The sequence below is a fragment of the Amblyomma mixtum genome, chromosome 5, assembly GCF_055824585.1.
Source record: "Amblyomma mixtum isolate Tamu chromosome 5, ASM5582458v1, whole genome shotgun sequence".
NCBI lineage: Eukaryota > Metazoa > Arthropoda > Arachnida > Ixodida > Ixodidae > Amblyomma > Amblyomma mixtum.
In genome coordinates this window covers 101048432-101070509 of record NC_143016.1, presented here as the reverse complement: position 1 = coordinate 101070509, position 22078 = coordinate 101048432, and the positions used below count along the sequence as shown (strand labels likewise).

General features: G+C 47.1%; 1 protein-coding gene across 2 annotated transcripts; it reads left to right on the top strand.

The window, feature by feature from the left end:
* The first annotated feature begins 8575 nt into the window (after positions 1-8575).
* LOC149343210 (calmodulin-like) lies at positions 8576-14101 on the top strand. 2 transcript variants are annotated; one of them, XM_089542329.1, is made up of 3 exons: positions 8576-8619; positions 12999-13272; positions 13925-14101. In XM_089542329.1, the coding sequence occupies exons 2-3, from the start codon at positions 13006-13008 to the stop codon at positions 14099-14101; spliced, it is 444 nt and encodes a 147-aa protein (XP_089398455.1). In that variant the 5' UTR covers positions 8576-8619; positions 12999-13005. The 2 variants fall into 2 exon arrangements, with proteins under 2 accessions (XP_089398455.1, XP_089398454.1); XM_089542328.1 differs by lacking the exon at positions 8576-8619 and having other exon boundaries at positions 12742-13272.
* Positions 14102-22078: the final 7977 nt, after the last annotated feature.

Here is a 22078-nt window from a genome sequence, read left to right as displayed (position 1 = left end):
GGCTCTGCAAATGGAATCACCCAAACACGTATGGACAATTTCGATTAGCTGCTGTGTAGGTTTCATTCTCTTACTTCGGATCTCAGCAATAGCGCATTACGAAATTATTTACGATGACTAGTCGCAGCACTTTACAAGCGCGGAGGCTTTTCACCATCACCCACATTCCACCACATTAGCGAAAAGTTTAACGGGTTCACGTGGAAGAACCCCCGGCAACGTATTCGGGTAAAGTCAAGTGATCAGTCCTTATGACCACTATTTCTTTAGAGGTTTATTCCTACCTTTGATACACCGGTAGCTTCTGGCTACGTTTAATTTTGGCAAAAAATTTTAGAATATTTACTCAATCCGTATATGTCAGGCCATACTATGTCGTAGTTTCAGAAGATGAAGCGGAACAAACCCCAGTACACAGAAACGTTCCTCTTTCCAGCAGTTCACTGCCTGTGTCTTGGCCACTCCCCCGTAGTGGGTATGTGCCATTTTATCTGAGGCCAACCAACCAACCAACGAGGGTCCGTGTGGCATGCGCTTGTAATAATCCAGAGTGCTTTTGGAAGAAAAACTGCTAAAGTTAATGTTCGTGCTGTTCGTACGCGTCTGTCATTTTGCCCTCCACCTTCTTCTGCTCTACAGATGTTTTTTTCTTCTGAATTATGTATTCCATGCCCAACAAGCTGCAGTACTGAACTTTCTTTCATGTTCAAGCCAAGGGGCGCCGTCCTCCAGACTTAGGCAAAGCTTTCTTTTCCGAGAAAGGGATTATTGAAAAAGACTACGCCATTTGATATGTAGAAAGAAACGACAGGATTATTCCTTTAGCCTGCGGGCACACGAACAATGCCTCGCCCTTCAAGGCTTGTCCCATGCAGGCGCAGTGATTAAATCATTTCGTACATGCCACGCGGTTTTACAAAGCCGTTGTCTGCCCCCTAAAGTAGGCGCAGTGGCTAACATTAAAGCTGAAACTGTCGCGCTATTTCATCCCAAAAACTTATTTAATGCAGTGGCAAGTACTTGACTAAAGTTTAGTTACTTTTCAACAACAATCTTTTCAAGACCTTTCAAAAATTTTGTTTTCTTTTTATTATATTAGGGACTGTAACCTGCAGCGTATATCAACCACTACAGCCGGTAATCGTGGCCCTTCTACTGCGTTCTGTTGCTTTTTTTTCGCGCACGTGTGCGCACTTCTGTACCCTGAGGCGCTTCACTTTATAAGCTGTGCGCTTAACGAAGAACCTTGGAGAGTCCAAAATCAAAGTTCGTATCACTAGCGCACTCGTGAAAAGCGTGCTCCAGCTATTTGAATGTCACGAAGTCGTCACTTGTGCACGTATTCCTACACCCAGGCATTTGTCCTCAACTCGTTAAATATATGCCGATAATCCTAGAAAAAGGTACTCGCATTTGGTAACGCCTAGGTGAACCTATTCTCTGCAGTAGTCTTTAGAGGATGACGGCATTTATTTTATATGAACGTTTATGTTTAAGTGAAGATTCGCAACTCTTGAAAAACTAAGCGCAAAGCGCAGGAACTAAAATAAGGACGCAGAAAAAGTCAATTCCCTTCAAGCAAACAAAAATAATGCCGCAAAGAAGCAAGCAAAAAAGAAATGGACAATAGAGAGCGCGTTTCTTTTTCTTTATTACTAACTTCAATTAACTGATTTGCTCAAGAAGCTGCCTCAATGTGCTCATCGTTCTATCTCACATTAAAGAACACAGTACAAATGCAGAAGAACAGGTGGGAACTGGCCCTAAATTTGATGTAAAATAAGAACAAATAAAACAGAAGAACAAAGGACAAAATAATTAAATTATCCAGTCTATAGAAGCTGAGGGGGTGAGTGTTTGCTGAGTAGAGAGCGAATCTATATTCGTCAGTAGTCGAATCATTTGTTTCTTGGCAGCCAATATGACTATCCACAGAAAGTATTTTAAGTCTCCGTGAATGCGTGCTTGCGCGTGCTTTTGCGCGCGCGCGCGTGTGCGTGTGCGTGTGCGCGTGTGCGCGTGTGTGTGTGTGTGTGTGTGTGTGTGTGTGTGTGTGTGTGTGTGTGTGTGTGTGTGTGTGTGTGTGTGCGTACTAGGATCCTGCGTGAGAGTTAAGAGCTCATATAAAGCGTTTTAGATACGACCTGCAAAACCGTGTACAGTTGTCGCCGTGTAGCTTAGGATTAAAAAATCTAGCCTTTATCTTTGCATATTTTAAGGATAACATGTATTGATATTCATTGCGAAGTTTTTCTCTTTATGATTACGTTTCAAGTCAGTGGGGGTGATAATAGCCTAGGTTTTTTATCATTTGCTTGCAAAGACGCGTGGAAGTCGGACTTGATTTTTTCAAGAGGAAAATTGCCGTGACTGAGGAAAGCCTGCGACGCTTAGTAATGTGTTAAGGATTTGGACTGTAATGAATGTTTTATCTCGCTTTAAAAGCGAGGCAGTTTACAACATACTGGCCCTTTCTCGCGTCAGCATCTATTGCAGTATTTCTGTTTCTTATCTGTCAGTTGCACTATTAGAAATTGTTTCGTGATAGCGACAGCGGTTACCAAGTCGATGATACTTGCCCTCTTTGCAAATAGGTTAGCTGTGTCGTTCTCATGTCTCGGTTGTGATCGTTGACAGGTGAAAGATGAAGCTTTAGTCCTCGAACAAAGACAGCAATTCTGGACAAAAGCATTTTATGTCTAACGAGTATATGATCGCGTTTTTTCGTATATTATTATATTTTCGTAAAAAATTATTATATCCGCAGGTCTTTCGTCGGCAGGGTTTCATGCTTTTGCTATTAACATTTTTGCGCCGTAAAAAACGTTACCCACTGGTTTTCTATGGTAGTCCTAACTGGTCGATGCCAGCAAATTTTGCTACTCATCGAAATAATGGACCTTTACTTCCACTACTTCCATACCAGTACCTTACATTATTCCAATATTCAAAGTTTTTGTCCATATATGCGGAACATGTAAGTGGTAGTAGAAGTTTTTTCGCGACATGAATAAAGAAAGGATATTGGTTGTAGGGATGTCTTACATTCACTAAAGCACAGTATTTTTGTATGTCGTGGGACGTAAAACATAACTGATAAAAAAATCTACAGGCAGAGCAATGTTTATTCTGTATATATTCAAATTTTCAGTTGGCTCTCAGAACTTCGGCGCACTCCCAGACAATATTAATGTTCAGAAAGCCAAGTGAGTGAACAGGCTTTGTATTATCTTCTTTATTTTTATACTAAATAAGTTTTTGACACGGTGACTGCAGCTTCAGCGCATCAGGCCGGCCACTTCTTTACTTGCGCGGCAGGAAACTGCTTGCACGCCTTGAGCGGTTTACCACTAAAGCAACGGACAGAACTGGCCCGGGCCGGACGACGATTTGCAGCCGCGGGCCTGTGCCGGACTCGGGCTTTTGTTCTCAGGTTCGGTACGGGCTCGGGCTTCAGAATGCGGCCCGTGGAGTTCTCTAGTTTCTATGCTAAGTTGGACCTTTTTTACGAGATAGAGCTTAACTGAAATAAAACTAAGTAATCTACATTGTGTGTCTTTGGTTTCAGGCCGCGTAGTTTTGTTGCGAAAACAAAAGCCGTAAACTTCGAGGACAAGCTCAATTTTCGAATTTGCTGAACTGGCATTGGGGTTCGAAATATCGACAATCAAAAATGTTCTTTTTAAAGCTGTTCAAGTTGGTTTTCCCGTGTACTACACTGACGAAATGGCGGTGCTTGAATTGTCATTATACCAAATATGGATGCAGTTTGTGTATCTTATGACATATAAAACGTAATTTCTTGGATGATATCACGCGAAGGGACGCTATTTTATAAATAATCAACACGAGAAAGAAAACTCAACGATGTTTCGAAAGCGTATTTTTGGCGTTCGATATTTCGAGCCAAAGTACCGATTCAGAAAATTTAAAAACTGTGCTCGCCTTCGATGCTGACTGCTTTCGATTTCGGTTTTTAAGCTTGCGTGTTAAATCCAGAAATAAAAAGTTGATTACGCAGTGTATGTTAAGTTATATTCTCTTTTTACTGAACTGTGCCACCTAAAGCTCCCAAATATTTAGCTCTTTCTCACGACCAAAAATTTTCTGTTCTCCATTGCCTTAAGCCTGGGCGACCCTGCGAAAAGGTCAGCATTTAACACGGACTCAGTGGGCCAATGTGGCCTGTTCTTAATCTTCACCTAGGCCACAGTGGTAGCCTAATGGTGCAGGGTTTGATCCCCAGTCTCATTGAGTACCTACCGGTTCCCCGTGGCTACAAGCTTTCTCCTGGCCTGTTGTCTGGCTTCTGTGCATCGAAACGCTTTAAAATGAGTCCTCAACTAAAGGTTGCGTTTCGAAATACCTTGTGCCTTGGGGCTCTTTGATGAAAGCTGTCCTTGCACCATTACAATTTATCAACATGATGATCACAATCACAACCTTCATCTTTTCGCAAGTTCACTCCGTCATAAGGCACAGGAGCACAGATCAATCGGCGCTCACGGAAGATGGCTGAAGTTCTAGGCGCGGGTCCTCCTCTCTATGCAACCCGCATGCAAAGACGTGCATATATCTCTCAAGGTTTTCAGAATAATATTCTGCGTAAATTAAATATCACCCTGTGTGAAGGCTTAGCACTGCTATTCATTTCGCCTTTGAGGTTGAAATAAGATTCCAGTGTACCAGCTTACAGCTCGGAGCTATCTCCTAAGAGCCGGTTTCTCAGAGCTCCCTCATTAAGACCTGTCGTAGACGGAGCTTAGCTAGTAGCAATTCCATACAGAATAGAAATCTGAGGAATGGTGTCATTGAGGCTTTCAGTACTTCTCTTCGTTCTTGAATGCACTGGGTGATGTGTAACAGTAGCAGTGAGCATAAACGATGAGGAGGTTGAACTTGTGCCATTGAACGAAAAAAGTTTTGTTGTGAGTCACCCTTTTAAGAGAAAAACAAAGAGAGGTCCTGTAGCCGTCGGTCTTTTCTATTTGCATCAGAGATGCTCTCCCTAGGCCTCCTTTACAGCTCCTGTTCTTTTTCATGTGACACAAATTGACTCTTTCCTGGCTGCTCTAGGACGAGGTGCTTCTCTCTTCCAGCCTCAGCTTTATCCTTTTCTGAATTCCTGCAAGCTTCTGTTTTTTTCGGTAAGGCAAAGCAGAGATCACGTAAGAGTATTACGATTGAAGAAAAAAAATGGCATAACTGTAGTTGCAGCAGAAAGGTTATAGCGGCGACAAAGAAAGGAATAAAAAATATAGACATCGACGAAAATGTTGCCTCCTGGTTCCTTTCTGTGTCCTCGTTATAACTATCCTGCGGCAGATACCGTGACGCGTGAACCCTCTACCACACTTAAATACACTGTTAAAGAAATGGCAGATAGTGCTTCTAAGGCATTTAATTACTTTCCGTGATGTCAGCACTTCACGGTTTCTCATTAGTCCTGAGAAAACTCGAGATGGGTTTTTGGTGCAGCGCTTGCCGGAATCCCATTACCGCGCCACGACGGTTCCGGTATGTTATGCTTGTTGTAGCTTTATTTAGCACGAGAGAAAGCGTTCGACCAAGGGATCTACGCAGGGCGTGTGAGAAAGTATGAGCCAGGTACATCTAATTTGCGAGTCTATGCCTCTGGTAATTTTGCTGCTGGTTGAAGTGGAGGCCATGGGAAGAAAGGAGGCAGTACGGGCGAGGGAGGATACGTGGTTGAGTCAGTTTGGTCGCCATAAGTGACGCGCCTAGGCAACAGTCGCTTCAACAAAGTCAAAGCGTCCCACATTGTGTGAACTCTGCAAGCATCCAGAGTATTGTGTTCTTTCCGTGCCTGTTGCGAATGCTCTGAAAAAGTCGGTCGTCTGCGAGCAAGGAGCTTTAGTCTAAGAAGCCTCGGCAGGCTATGTAAATGCACCGGTCTGGTATGCATACCACGTTGGTATGCAGCCAAGGACCCATGGGTATTGCTTTCTGTTATGTCTCCTCAGTACCTGACCACGTGCATTATCTTTCCGTGGACATTTTTGTCACAAAACTGCGCTGTTAAAACAGGAAATGGAAATCAGGAAACTCAGTGCAGATCTCCGCTCTCGAAAGTTTTCTAACCCCAGTGCTGGTAGTAGTGTGCATGATTTAGCCATCATGACAGACGATTCCGTCTTAGCGCGTAAACATGGAGTTCCTGACGTTGTGCACAGATCTAGACTGAACCTTAATGGCACTCCTATCACTGGAAATACATATTACAATTGGTCTTGCGGAAAAGTAAAGGGTGCAGTAACTGCCTCACTTCACGGTGGGCGCCTTAACCACGCGATGATGGAAGAGATGACAAAGGAGTAAAAGGAGAACGAGAGAAAGAGGTGCCGCAGAGGGGGACTCCGTAATAATGTGGACCACCTGGTGACGTTTAACGTGCACTGACATCGCATAGCACACGGGCGCCTTTTGCGCTTCACCTCCATCAAAACTTGGGTTGATGTTCGCAGTGGCAATTAAGATTTAGAAAGGATATCAGATGCAGGTCTAAACATTCGTGCGTTAAGAAAACTCTGTTCATAAATATCAGAAAGTCGCAGGCATTCCTACTATTGCGTCGTTACCGGAATGCTTCTTTTCCATATGTAAAGCATCGTTCTTTGATACACAACTGGAGCTTATGTCGCGAGTATTAGTTGACAATAACATGGAGTTTTTTACTATAGACAGCGCGGAGAAATTTTTTTTACAAAGGTAATAACGACTGAGTTCCTACAACGTTCATGGTTTTGTGGTGGCCAGGAAATGGTCACCACAGCTTGTTTCTGAAAGAAACTTTCTTTTGTGGAACCATCCTAAACCATCCAAAGGAACAAATCGCACTTAGTTTGATAGTATCATTCAGACCTTTACGGCATCTCTTCAAGTTTGCTGTCGGCAAGTTCTAGGTTCCTTCTTAACTGAGAAACTCCCTTGTTAATATGAAAGGTCTTGAATTGAGTTTAGTTGTATGCTACAGGTGGGATTAGCCTTGCTTACTCTGACGGCAGTTGCTCTACCGTAGCGTCTCTTATATGTTAATAATGTCCTAAATCCGGTATGATCTGCCCCGCTATGCGCACAGTACTTACATATTCCACTCCTGCAGTCATCATCTATGAGCATATTCACTCACAGCAGAACATAATCCACTCCAGAAGTCACCATTTATACACACATTCAGTCACAGTAGAACATATTTCATTGCAGTGCCACCATCCATGCACACATTCACTCACAAAATAACATAGGCCACTCCAGAAGACACCATCTACGCACACATTAAATCACAGTAGACCATAGACCGTCCCTACTGTCACCGTTTAGAGTCAATATCAGTGTCCTGCAAGAATGTTAAAAGAAGGCGAGAAGCCCCCTTCTGTATGTCTGGTTTCCACTCGGGTAGACAATGTCCTGAACTGTACTGTGAAGGGCTCCGGTCCTCTTGAAGGAAGCGAACATCTATCTCCCTTCTGGATGTCTGGTTTCCACTCGGGTAGACAATGTCCTGAACTGTACTGTGAAGGGCTCCTGTTCTCTTGAAGGAAGCGAACATCTCCCTTCTGGATGTCTGGTTTCCACTCGGGTAGACAATGTCCTGAACTGTACTGTGAAGGGCTCCGGTTCTCTTGAAGGAAGCGAACATCACATACCTTTCCGCGTTGTACTCTAGTCAGAACGTAATATAATGTTCTATATCCCCGCACACACCACTTATAGAACATAGCGGAGACGGTGTCATGCCCGTCTTATGCATCCGGGCAGGAGTACGAACAGAGCCCGTTCGAATTCGATGTAGTAGAGTAGCCTGGGATCTTCTCAGTCCCTTGATCAAGCATGGCCTGCAGGGCGCACTCAACATGGTATTAATATGATCGAGCACCTTTTTTCTTAAGAGACCTTTTTCATCTGGAACGACTTTTTTTTATCCATTGGAGATCCTCAGGCGGCTGCGAGCAAGACAGTGCTTCATGAGTCACTATCGAAACGTCTTCGCCTTGTCGCTTCACAGAGACTATGGCTGCATCTTGGCGGCCTAGGAGAGACGGTAGCTGGGCAATCCCTTCTCCAGCGGCTCGGCAAGAGGTATGGGTCGAAGGCCTACTTGACACTTATAGTCTTAGTTCTTTAGGCCTTAATGTTACAAGGCAAAGGAAACGGTTGTAACCACCATTGCCTTTTCCGACCCTCCACTGCAAGGTCACAATTTCCCATGTGAGCGCAAAGCACAGCTCTCCGTTGGCAGCAGCGCGTTCGCTGGTACTTGAACATTTGAAAAAAGAATATATCCGCCATCTTCAAATTTTCACGGTTGGTTCTGTGGACAAGGTATAGCAAGCTAGCGCAGCGGCTTTTTACATTCCTCCTTGGACTGTAAGTGGTCTGTACGCATTTCTGCTGCCGTATCCTCCACAACGGCTGAAACTGTTGCTATTGAGGCGGCTTTACGGAAGTTTGGGTCTTGTCCGGCTCAACCTGTCGTCATCCTAACTGATTCAAAATATGCCCTTCGGAGGTTAGAGCGCGGTTTCCCTACTGGCAACTTGTCTATAAGCTCTCTACGCTTGGTAGAGAATCTGCATAAAAGAGGCTTTACTCTATATTTCCAGTGGGTGTCTTCTCACATAGGAGTCAGAGGTAATGAGGTGGCAGACAGTCTCGCCCATAAAGCTCTGTCAAGAAAGGTCTTGAGTTCCTGATTTATTGTCTATGTACTGCCTTTGCCAAAAGTAACCGAGCAACAATTTTATGCGAAGCATACTAAAATAGCCCAACCCAGCTCCTCGAGCGCGGCGGTGTCGTTACCATTGACCTTTCGTGACCTCCATCATACCACGTGATGCGTGACGTCACAGCAGATGAAAAACGGGGGCCCAACTCGCGCCGTCGCGCGAGGCGTCGTGACCAAGGATGACCACGTGGTGCGTGACGTCACAGCAGATGAGAAACGGGGGCCCAGCTCGCGCCATCGCGCGAGGCGTCGCGACCAAGGAGGACCACGTGATGCGTGACGTACGACATAAGAGAAACGGGGCCCCAGCTCGCGCTGTCGCGCGAGGCGTCGCGACCAATGTGTTTCCTGCTTCTGCCACTAGGTGCGTTGTAGTGAACACGTGATGCTGGAGCGGCGGTATACAAAGGGGTGCGCCTGCCTCTGCTAGGCGTACACGGGATAGAGATGCCTCCTGGAGACAGGGCTGCTCGTTGGAATGAGAAGCAAAAGTTGCGGCGTGCTACAGAGACTGATGAAGAGCGTGAAGAACGTCTAGCCAAGCGGCGTGCTCGATATGCAACTCGGCGACAATATGCTTCGCATCTGACTAGGCTTAACCTAAGCTAAGCCTCAGCCATTTTTTGCTACCCGACCGTATATTTCAGTCGTTACGGCACTCCTAAAGACCAAAAGGTGTCAAAACGTTATTAAAAGGGCTCACCTTACTTTACAGACATTAATACCTGAAGGGGTGCCGTGAGCACTTCGCTGCGCGGCTAAGGAACAAACCGCCTGTGTCCGGTTACTTTTGGCAAAAACTGTATGTTCATGACGTTCTCAAGCTCAGTTCTTCTGGAAGACATATGCAGGAAGCCAACACTCACCGCAACTAAGGAGCAGAGGGCCATGTTTTCTCCTCTTTTCTAATTCGTGTATATGATCAATAGGAAAATAATAGCGTACTTATTTTGTCACTGAAATATTGCTGATTCCAAAGTTTAAGCTAAACAACCACGTGCCCCTGTGTTCACCCTGGTGTTCAATTGGTAGAGCAGCGGTCGCAGTTGGTAGAGCAGCGGACGCGGCGTGTGATTGTTTTTTCTTATACTTTCGAATCACTTATATTTAAGTGACAAAATAAGTATACTATGCCACCGATCAAAACCACAAATTTAAAAAAATGCAGAAAAATTCTCCTTTGTTGTTTCGCTTCAGTGACTGCTCCCTTTCTTAACGCGTACGTCTTAACAAGCGTATTGTTTCATCAGGAAGAGTGCTTTCGTACCCGCTGCGTATCGTATCCCGTAAAAAATCTCGTATCCCGCTTCGCTCAGTAGATTAGTACCACGTGGTAGAGACTTCAAACAAGCCAATAATGCGTACTATCTACTTCTAAATTGCCTTCACTCAAGGCTGTGAAGAAGAAAATGCAGTATCACAGGCTCACAATCTTTTCTCACGTGTTTACCGCGGGTTATATGGTAAACCTGTAGAGATACTTGAAACCACAGAATGCTTCTGGCAGTAGAACAGTGCATTTCAAACATATCAAATCATTTTATTTTTGAACAGATTCTTTCAGGCAGTCTTTTCCAGATAGAACTATTGATTAATGAAATAAACTGCCAAAAAGATTGTTCAATTCTCAGATTTACTGGCCTGAATTTTTATGTATATCAAGTCATTTGTTTTAATCATTTTTCTGATTTGTTGTCGTTGTTTCCAGCTGCCTAAGGCACTATATCCATTGAGGTAATATTTCAATCCCTCCTGATGCACTCATGTGTTGATGTATGCATCTTCCGAGTGCATCGTTATTTTAGGTAAACTATGATATTGTTTTTAAATGGTTTGAAGGAAAGCAGTTATATCATGTTTTGTTTTGTTGTGCTCTCTAGCCCAAATGCTATGCAGTGAATTGTTGAATTTCTTAAAAGTTGAATTCTATTTTCTTGTTTTTTATTGCATTTTCTGTTATTGTATAACGTCAACTCCTGTCTTGGCATAACGCTGAATGCATGAATAAATAAACAAAGGAATAAAAATTGTATACTGTATCCAGTGACGAACACGGACCACATTGTCACGAAACTGGCTCAAATAACCGAAGTCATAAGTCGGCTCAGATACGTCATTCCAAGAACAGTAAAGTTACTCCTCTATAATTCACTTTTCTACTCCTATTTAAACTACTGCCATCTAGTGTGGGGCACAGCTACGGTTAGCTGTCTTCAGCGTATCTACATTTTTCAGAAAAAGTTCCTTCGTCATGTTTACAATGTCCCCTGGGACTCGCCAAGCAAAGATCTCTTTCTACAAAGTGGTGTGCTAAAAATACACAACTTGTATAAATATCGCTTGAGTGTCCGGTTCAAACTCGAAACACGTAGAAATGTAAACCACATACGTAAACTTGCCGAACTACATACCCGAGATGCAAGCTACACAACAAGGTATGCGGAGACATGGATAGTCCCGACCCCACGGTTAAACTCGGGTAGAGAACGCCTGCAGTTCACTCTTCCGTCCCTGCTAAACGCGTATATATATATAATAATTTTGACCTTTTCAGTTCGTCAAACAGGTCTTTGCGTGCTTTGTATGCTAGCATGTAGAACTTTTGTTTTGTGTGTTTTTTTTCTTTCTCTTTTTTTTCTTTGCTGCCATTACCTGAGTCTACCCAATGTGAATATTGTGTCAGTATTGTATAATGTTCTTTCGCTTTCTCTTGTACCTGCTCATTATTGTATACTTGTTATCACGCTTTGCAACTGCCTTTTGTATTAAAAGCCTTGCTGTCAAGCTGCTGCCAAGCGAAAGGGGGCTGCGGCTTAGTCAAGCTGTCTCTCACAGCTTTTTCTGCGCCTCCGCTGTCTGTATCCTTACAAAGCAGAAATAAAGAATTTGAATTTGAACTGCAAAATGTCCTGATTTAGGCTCCGAGTCCTGGATTAGGTGTACTCACCTGCGAAAACGTTAAAATAAGGTTATGCTTAGAAATTTATTTTCGCCCAACTGCTGCATGTAAACAAACGTTAGCTGTAGTCATTGATAGTTTGGTTTGGTTTATTGGGGTTTAACGTCCCGAAGCCACTCAGGCTATGAGAGACGCCGTAGTGAAGGACTCCGGAAATTTCGACCACCTGGGGTTCTTTTACGTGCACTGACATCGCACAGTACACTGGCCTCTAGAATTTTGCCTTCATCGAAATTCAGCCGCCGCGGCCGGGATCGAACCCGCGTCTTTCGGGACAGCAGCCGAGCGCGATTTATTGCGTCTTCAAAGTGGTTCCAAGTAGCTGTACTTCCAAGGACATTCGCGCAGGATACATGTCGGCTATAATTATTGCATGCAGGTCATTAACCACAGATTGGTTTCTTGCGCTTTGAGGTTCTTTATTATTACTATACACCAACCTTTCTTACAAGCTGGCTTCTTTAACGACGTCCTTCTGTTTAAATTCATTTTGTAGGAGGTGGCAGTTCTCAGAATTCCGCGATTATAAAGAACATTGGCCACACAAAGTATTGTAGCGTATGCCGATAATGTAGTAAAAGTTACCATTCGCGTGTTGTACGCTTATGATGAAAGTTACATTCCGCAGAAGGATTTAGGATTTAATTTTGTGACTCGAAATCAAGCAGAAGTGACCGGACAGCCCATTTGTTGTTGCCTTTGAAGGACTGACACATACCCAGGATGGGAGATTGGCTGAGGTTTGGCCCAAAGGCACTTCTACTTCTTCCCCACATTTTTTAGCGCACTAAGCTTGAAAGCAACGTTACATCAATATATTTTAACATGGATAACTAAACAGCACAGCAATGCCAGATGTTTCGTGATCGAGGTATATTATTGTTTTACAAATTTTCCCTACGTACTTCTTAACTTGCAACTCTGAGCAAGTGGACATAACGCGGCGAAAAAGAAAAAAAAGTTCTGCCTATTGACAACGTGTGCCAGGCGTGAGGCAGCAGCAGTCCGCTGGTCGCTATCCGCTAAAGGCGCACTCATGAAACGCTCTTCGGGCCACCGCTCGCCGCCACCGACGTCACAGCAAACCTCGGCAGCAGCAACAGTCGCAACAGGACCCGGTACAGCTGCCGCTTCTGCACCGTCCATAGCGCCTCAAGCACCGGGGCCCAGCGCTTTGAAGGCGCCCGCCGACGCTCCGAGCAGTAGTAACGCCCCCAGCAGCACCAAGGCTCCGCAGCCGTGTGCCAAAAAGGACGATGCGCCAGGCCCTAGCAGCCGACCTCCACTCGACCCGTCCGGCATGCAACTTACGGACGACATGATCGCCGAGCTCCGCGAGGCGTTCGCGCTCTTCGACAAAGACGGAGACGGTGCCATCAGCACTAAAGAGCTCGGCACCGTGATGCGAGCCCTCGGACAGAATCCGACCGAGGCAGAGCTCAAGGACATGATCGCGGAGGTCGACGTCGACGGCAACGGCACCGTGGACTTTGCCGAGTTCCTCGCCATGATGACCAAAAAGACGCGCACCGCGGACACCGAGGAAGAGATCCGTGAGGCATTTAAGGTGAGCACGTGCGACTATAGGCGCCCCTGCAGCACTCGCTGCCCGTCTCTGTGCAGGGGTGGGTGATTGCCACGCTTAGCCTCTCGGCTGAGGGCCTGAACAACATCAGTCAAAATTCCTTTAAAGCGTTTATGCTGAGCCGATGTAAACGTAACTAACTTGGCATATCGCCTGCTGGTTAAAAGTTACTACGGCAAAGTAGTGATAGTTATGCAGTAAGAATTGCTGCTGCTGCGCAGTCATAATTGCGAAATCTCCGTAATGGAAACCCCAGACGGTCGAAATTTCCGGAGCCCTCCACTACGGCGTCTCTCATAGCCTTAGTCGCTTTGGGACGTTAAACCCCATAAACCAAACCAACCATCATTTCAGTGCACTAGAACGTCGTGGTATCTTTGATGAACGTAGTGGCGCAGTAACTTTTTAGAAATGGAACATGGTACGTCTTTGTTCTGCAATTGCACCCTTCGGCACTGTAAAGTCTGTAAGGCTCTTCTTTGCGGCAGGTGATCAGGTGAAACAGAAGATATTCTAAAGATTTAGCGCCACATGTTCGAGCGTTGTTCAGGCCATCACTAAGCGCGTCCATATGATACTAGCCACCGCTGCCACATAGATGGAGTCTCCAAAGTTGCTCCGCGTCTTTGCGCAGGTCTTCGACAGAGATGGGAATGGCTACATCACAGCAGCAGAGCTGCGCCACGTCATGACAACGCTGGGAGAGAAACTCACGAACGAGGAGGTTGATGCTATGATACGGGAAGCTGACCTAGACGGAGACGGCCAAATTAACTACCAGGAGTTCGTGGCACTTATGACATCGACCTGAATCTTTACCTCCGGCTCTGAACCATTCCCTAGTGACGTAAAAGGAAGGCAAATATAACTGCCATCCAAGACGCAAATTACTTCTTAAATCTCCTTACCAGAAACTAGATGCATTATGCTGCTACAGTGTGCCTGTTACTCCTGCAGCGTTGCCATTGAAGCTGTTCATTGTAGGCTGCTGTCACGCTAAAATAGGCACAAACGATTTCATTGTATAAATGTGCTGGCCTAGCGGGATGTTGTAGAAGACTTGCTTGTTAGCGAAAAAAACGTGCCGCTGAAATGCTAATGCAGCTTTAGCCACTTCATCAAGTGTCGAAGTCATAGTCTATTACTGCGAACGCATTACTGGTCTCATTACGGGAAAATCCGGCGGCATGTGTTTGTTAGTGTGTATGTTTGTGTGTACACTCGTAGATAATACAGAAAATGTTAGTGATGGCAATAAAAATAGGGTGACGTCATCAAGCGACCGTAGAACGCACACAAAAAGCCTTGCACCGCCATTTTAGACAATCATATGCATGTTCGTTCCTATCATATGCCAGTTCATATGCATATGCATATCATATGTTCGTTCAGTCATATGCAAACATATTCAACCCTCCCCTCCCCCCCCCCCCCCTCTGACCTCAATGTGGCGCGAGTGTTTGACTTTATTCGTACCAAAATTGTGAGCAACCGTTTGACGTACAGCGTTCGGGGTGGTGTCATACGATTTCTTGTCGGATATAGGCTACATGTGCTAGTCAAGTTGAAGGCAAGATTGCGACAGGAATTCGAACCAGCGGCATATGCACTTTAAGTTGTATGCCTTACCATATTCTTTCCCTTAAGGCGCATTTGAGGTGTCCATGGAGATGTGAGACATTGCTGCGCATTTTCTTTGAAATTACGCCTCATTTCAAAATTATTAACGTGGTGATAATTCTCGCCCTCTCCATCAAAGACAAAAAAGAAGCAACCATAGCATTGGCCATTAGGGATCACCGCACGGACACGGTCATTAGTGACTCAATATACGTGATCACCGGCTATCACAGGGGCAGAGTGGGTAAACTCACCGCGTTTCTACTCAAAACTTGTGCACTCCATCCGCCATCATCCTTGTATGCGTTCCGGCCCACTCCGGCTGCTCAGGAAACGAAGGCGGACGGATATGCCCGAGAGCTAACCAACGGGGCAGTCTGCACAAATGAGCCGCCGGCGGAGCCACCCACCACACACAACCAGTTTACAAATATATATAGGGAAAACACATTTTACCCACGCCCACACCCACAGCTTATCAGGGCACAAGCCACGGCTCTTGGAAGAGCTCAGGCAAAACGTCTTATGAGCCTTAATCACCAAAGGTGAAGTTAATCCTATATGTCAAATTTTTGACAAAAACCTTAACTCAAATGATGACCATATTCTCTGGAGATGCGAGTAAAATCCTCCGCCCCGAAAGCTCCTGCCATATCCCTCAGCTGACAGCTGGCAAAACATCATAAGCACTGAAAACAAATATATACAAGCCGATATCGCAGATTGGATCATCGAGGTCGCCCATTCACGAAGGCCACCTGGGGCGAAAGTGGCTTAATGAAGACAAAACATGCCTAATAAAGATTATTCCCCTCCTCCTCCTTTCATCGAATACCAATTTCTGTATCAAAATGGTGACGCATCCGTTCGTCGTACACCGTTGCGGGTGGTGCCATGCGATTTCTCATTGCATATAGCATACCTCTTTTAGGTTGGAGGCTAGCTCGAATTAGAAGTTGACACCTTTACCGGAAGTGACGTCACTTCCCTCCAGTCAGTGGGAATTTTCAACTCTGGTGCTATCGTATTAATACTTATGTGTACAGCCCTTGTCAAAAGTGAAGTTCACAGGGGAGTTGATTCTTTGCGTGAACAGGGGCTCTTGTAGCGTCTGTGGAAGTCAACCTACCTTTTGGACGGTTCAGGGAGTTCGTCTCCCTTTTAACAGGTTTTAATCGGCACCGCAGCGGTGGCCTACTGGGTTGAGCATCCGCCTCGTATGCGGGAGGTGCGCGGCTCGATCACCAGTGCCGCCGGATACTCACCGGTGGAACAATGGGTACAAACTTTCCCCTGCCTGATACCCGGCTTCATTAGGGTCAAAGGCTTAACATGTGTGTCCTTGACCCCACCTTGATTATAAGAAACAACCTTGTGCCATGGCGCTCTATTTGGCCACAGATTTCTTTGCGCCATAAAAATTCATATCATCATCATCAGGTTTGAATCGCTGTTGACGCATAACGAACCATGCAGCATGGCCCTGAAATAAATGCCTTGGGTTCACTTCTTCGTGGGAAAGCATCACTGGCACCATGAGACGGTATTCAATCAGCGACCGTAGTTGCGGGGGACAGATGGTCTCAAAAAGATGACGGCATCAAGCCGTGTCCGAGCGTTGCGCACGCGTTGCGTCAGAGCCAAACACGGTACAGCAGAAGCAGATGACGTCCCTTCTGGGGATAGCCGTGGCATCGACGCCTCAAGGACAAGCGCGCTGCATAGGTGAGAGGCCGCTGCAAGAGAGTAACGCCGCCAAGCAAGCAGAACTTTAATAAAAAAACTCGCCGCGCAAAAATTAATTCCTCCATATTCCCACACGTGAGTAGTCTTAAGTGTATCTATCGAATCTGTTTTCTTTTCTTAAGCATGAAATGCTTTTAGCTCCCGTTGTCAGCAGTGTGGTGACGTCACGCCGAGACCGAGAGCCATCATCCGGGCACCGTACGAGAGTTAACGAAATTCAACGAGACTCTCTAAGCCCTCCTACGGGACCGGCTACAAGCGCCGGTTGCTCTCCAAACAAGTCACAAAAAAAATAACTGCTGCCAGTGTCTTCTCAATGTTTATCAAGATATCAGTCGAGCTGTGCATTTGGTAATGCACGGAATTATAATTTCCGATTTCTAATAACGCGTGCAAAAAGCACATACATGCCACAATACACTTCGTTGTCATACGTGATCTGTTAGGGGCTTTGAGAGAAGGCCGCTTAGAGAAAGAGGGGAGCTCCAGGGCGAGAAGGGCTTTCGGCGGAAAACTGCTTTCGTGCCCTCCCCAAGGATAGCGCTACGGTCCTACACTCACGCATGTAAAAGACCGGCCGCTGGGCCTTCAGCTCATGCCGTTTCCCCCCTCTGGCAGGCAGATATATACACGCTCGCTGAGTATTCGAACGCGCTGCATATACATTCTTGTCAGGCCTGCGTCTCGTCGTGTCCGCGTACGCTTCTCCATCGTCCTGCATTTCAATGCCGCCACCGTCACAGCTGCTTAAGCCGAGCAATGAAGCCTGTGTTAGGCCCGTAAACATTTCATGCTTACTCTACTCTCGGTTACGGGTGAGGCATTTTTAAGCATGAAATGCTTTTAGCTCCCGTTGTCGGCAGTGTGGTGACGTCACGCCGAGACCGAGAGCCATCATCCGGGCACTGAATTCCACTCATCCGGGCTTTAAGAGAAGTTTATTTTTTTTTTACAAAGGCTCTGCACTATTTTGCAAGCTCAGTGAAGGTCATCAGTTTGGGTGCTTTTTGGGCAGCTTCTTACCTCCGACTGGAAAGAGAAAATGGAGGCTGTATTTTGTAAACTTTTTTTTCTCAAGTAAAGATCAGGTTCTTCTTCCTCTTCTTCTTTGCACCACAGGTGCACCGCCAGAGACGGTTGGTAACTCGAACTGAAGCTCTTCGCACCAGGGGTGCCCCGTCAGAGACGGTCTCTCGATGATTACAGACGCAGGGATGAAAAAGGCAATAACTGAAGATTTATATACAAATATACACAGAATATACAAGTTCAGGCACAACGGCAAAAAGACAAACAACCAAAAGGTGGATCTGGCTAATACTAGGGGAGGCCCCTACTCGGCGTTGCCGAAGATGCGTAGCATCTCACCTTAGCGCAGAACCCTGCTTCCGGCTCCGGGGCCCAGTTTTAAAGACTTAAAGGCCCGGCCCACATTTGGTGGCTTCCAATCATGTTACGATGTTCACATGATTGGTTTATCGAGAGCCTGGCCAGCCCTCCAGCTTCCGTAGGGCAAAACGCCCTTTCCACAAACCCAAACGCACGGTCGTGTCAAATGAAAATAAACACAAATATACATTCGTGCTCGGTACCGCGTGTCGGGTGGACACCCGTACTTCCCGGCGCGTTCGCGAGCGGCCGCGTTCCAAGAAAGGAGACGCTCCGCTTTGAGTGCCCCCAGCCGCGTTCCGATGACCCCCGCGAACGCTACCGATACCTTACACGCCCTTCCCAAGATTCTACAAAGGGCTCAAATGGCACTTTTAGAATTACAAACAAAAGGGATCGGTGTCTGACACGAAACTACCTTTCGGGTGACATAACATAAACAAAACGTACACATTCAAATGCGCGTTTCACACCTGTAAAACCAGCACATTCACCGAAGTCCAAGCTGTCGCGCTGCGACCAGTTGCACCAACAAAACCAAAAACAACACTGTACACGGGCACCAACACAACATTACTCAAAATGCACACTTAAATACACACAGTGGCATGCCTGCCGTGCGCCGTAACACAGCGTCCAAGTTGGTGCGTTGCACCCAGTTCACCAGCATGCACACCCGCGTCCTGCTCGACACACACACCGACACTCGCAACTAGAGCGTTCAGTATCACTCGCACGACGTCCGTAAGTGGCCACGTGAGCCTCCTTAGTCGCACCGAGCGTCCTTGTGTGCGTTCGAGCCACTACGCGTCTCAACACAATTAACGCCTAACTGCCACTCGGCTCATTAGGCTGGTGCCACAGCAGGTCAAGAATTCAAAAATTGCTGCCCTCCAGGATCGAAAACAACGTCCTGATCCTCGATAAGTCCAAATCTTTGATCCCACGACGCACCTGAGGGCCCGCTCTCTCTGGCGCGCCGGTACGAGCCGCGCGCTGCATAAGGAGCATAGCCCCTGCCTTGTCTAACCGTACCACTGACGCCGGTTTTGCTACTCTTGATCTGGCATACTGCAGCACGGAACGTACTACTCCACGCAGCGACTTTCAATTTGAAAGCCACGCCCTTGCCTCCTGCTACTTCGCCTCGCTTGGAACCATTTGCCCCGTTCCTCCACGAGCAAACACTGATGTTGCCGTGCCCTGCTTGATAGGCATTTGCCGGCTTCGTGGCATCGTCTAACTCCGAGGCTCCATGAGCTCCCTCGCAGTCACTTGACCCGAGCTTGCCTTGCGGCAAGTCGCCACTCATTTCCGGGTCCTCGACTGACCTGCCCGGGCACACACCGGGTGCGTTCGACAACTGCGCGGCGCTCTGCCCGGTCGGCCCAACAGGCCCACCTCCGCTCTCTGCCTCGGATGAAGGGCTCTTGCCACCAGGAACGCTACGGGGCACTTCATGCCCTATGGCCGACACAGTGTGTGTTTGCAGCAACGCCAGATTTTCACCGGTTACTAGCTCCGTGTCGGAGGTCACAATCTTAGTCATAGAGCCTGCAGGAATTAGATCACTCTCCTGCTTGGTTTCGGACAATTTGGTCTCGACTGGCCCTAGACCATCAGAATTGGGCTGCTCTTTTTCTTTGCTAGCCGCCCGCAGTGGCGAAGCTGTGATTCCTTCAGAAATCTCGTTTTCGCTCTCTGCGGCATTTCCCAACAAAGAGGCGTCCGCGCATATCGGCTGATTACCTACAGCGACCTGGCTGCTCTTTCCTCCACCTGTGCTTGAGCAGCATAAGTCTTTGTCTTCCAGCACAGGCGGCCTCATCTCTCGGGACTCGGAGCAGTTCTCCGTGGCTGATTGACTGGCTCTTCTGCTCTCCTTGATCTTAGAGATCTCGAGCTCTACCTGCTGGCGTCTTGCTTCTATAACCTTCAAGACATACTTTACATTCTGAGGTTCTTCCTCGCGAAGCAGCGCCTTTCCGCCATTTACTTTCGCAAGTTGAGCCTGAAGGTCCGCTAAGCGCGCCTTCGCTAACTCAACCTGGTACCTCACATCGAGTGAGGGCCGGCATGGATAGCCCTCCATACCGCCGTCTGTACTCCTCAACTGTCCTACCGGCTCGAACACATGCACAGGGACGCTAACAATGCGACGAAGGAAACTCACAGTTTCGATGCGCCGATCCGCGTTGCCAGCTCCTTGGCGTCGCAGTCCACCGCCACTTGCACCGGACGCTGCGATGAGCTGTCGCACGCCGCTGGTCCTGTGCACGTTGTCACTTGCTGCGACCCGCCGGTGACCGTCGAGTTCTCGACGCTCTGCCTTCCTTGACCGGACGCAGTCCCGCGTCGCTGGTCCGCTGCCGTGGTCCTTGCGTCCTTGCCGCCGTCTCTCCGCAGGTCCTTTCTCGAACGCTGCTGTTGCCTGATCGTCGCCTTTCTCCCTGCCGTCAGCCTTCTTCCTGCGCCGTCTTCCGATGGCCGCAGGATCCTGTCGACTGCGCCAGTAAAGATCAGGTTCTTCTTCCTCTTCTTCTTTGCACCACAGGTGCACCGCCAGAGACGGTTGGTAACTCGAACTGAAGCTCTTCGCACCAGGGGTGCCCAGTCAGAGACGGTCTCTCGATGATTACAGACGCAGGTATGAAAAAGGCAATAACTGAAGATTTATATACAAATATACACAGAATATACAAGTTCAGGCACAACGGCAAAAAGACAAACAACAAAAAGGTGGATCTGGCTAATACTAGGGGAGGCCCCTACTCGGCGTTGCCGAAGATGCGTTGCATCTCACCTTAGCCCAGAACCCCGCTTCCAGCTCCGGGGCCCGGTTTTAAAGACATAAAGGCCCGGCCCACATTTGGTGGCTTCCAATCATGTTACGATGTTCACATGATTGGTTTATCGAGAGCCTGGCCAGCCCTCCAGCTTCCGTAGGGCAAAACGCCCTTTCCACAAACCCAAACGCACGGTCGTGTCAAATGAAAATAAACACAAATATACATTCGTGCTCGGTACCGCGTGTCGGGTGGACACCCGTACTTCCCGGCGCGTTCGCGAGCGGCCGCGTTCCAAGAAAGGAGACGCTCCGCTCTGAGTGCCCCCAGCCGCGTTCCGATGACCCCCGCGAACGCTACCGATACCTTACATCTTCATTTCCTTTTTTTCAAGGAGTTTTCTCATCGTTCAGGTCCGGCTATGATAACAGAGTTCTATCTGTCAACTCTGATCTCATAGCCGCCAGATGCGAATGAAAAGTAGGCAAAATAAAGGAAAAAACTTGCACTACTCTCAGCCTACTCTTAAGAGCTCATTGCGATAGTATTAGTGATCCCTTCTGTGCAAGTGCTCTTTCTATGTCATAGAATCCTAGATCACGGGGTCCTCAAACCACTGCTGACGCAATGGTGCAGGGGTCAAGAGATGATCCACTGCCCTGGCAGGTGGCTCTGTCAATCACAGCAACCGGTGCGGCTAGTGAGACCCAGGCTGCTCTTTCCGATCTCAATTTTTACACAGTTCTTCGGGAGTCTGTCTTTCTTTCGACTAACGAATTATGATGCGCCGTGCCACAGTGTGTAGGTGGCAACTGCACTAAACTGATTTCAATTTCATTGTCACCTGCCATGACGGGCAGATCGCCCACAACCCGTTGGACATGTTGCCACCCGCCCACCGTGGGAGTTGGGCCCTCTATTTCTTTGTGTAACGTAGGAAAACCGGCTTTTCTCGAGAGCCGAAGCTCTATTATCCTATTGCATAAGAATGAAAGCTTACTGCCGCAGTCACAAATTTGAGCTTTTGCTAACGTACTGAACCAAAAAGAGAAAGGAATTTTAATGAGGGAAAGGTGGAGAGGTCGGCCGGTGGTAACATGGCCTTGGCCTGCTACTCCACACAGGGGAAAGGGAAGAGGAGGAAAAGGAAAGTGCGAATGAAGGCTGATGATGGCATAATACAATGAGTTTCTCGGGTGATGTCTACACACACACACACACCACACTGGCTGGCACTCGCATCGCGG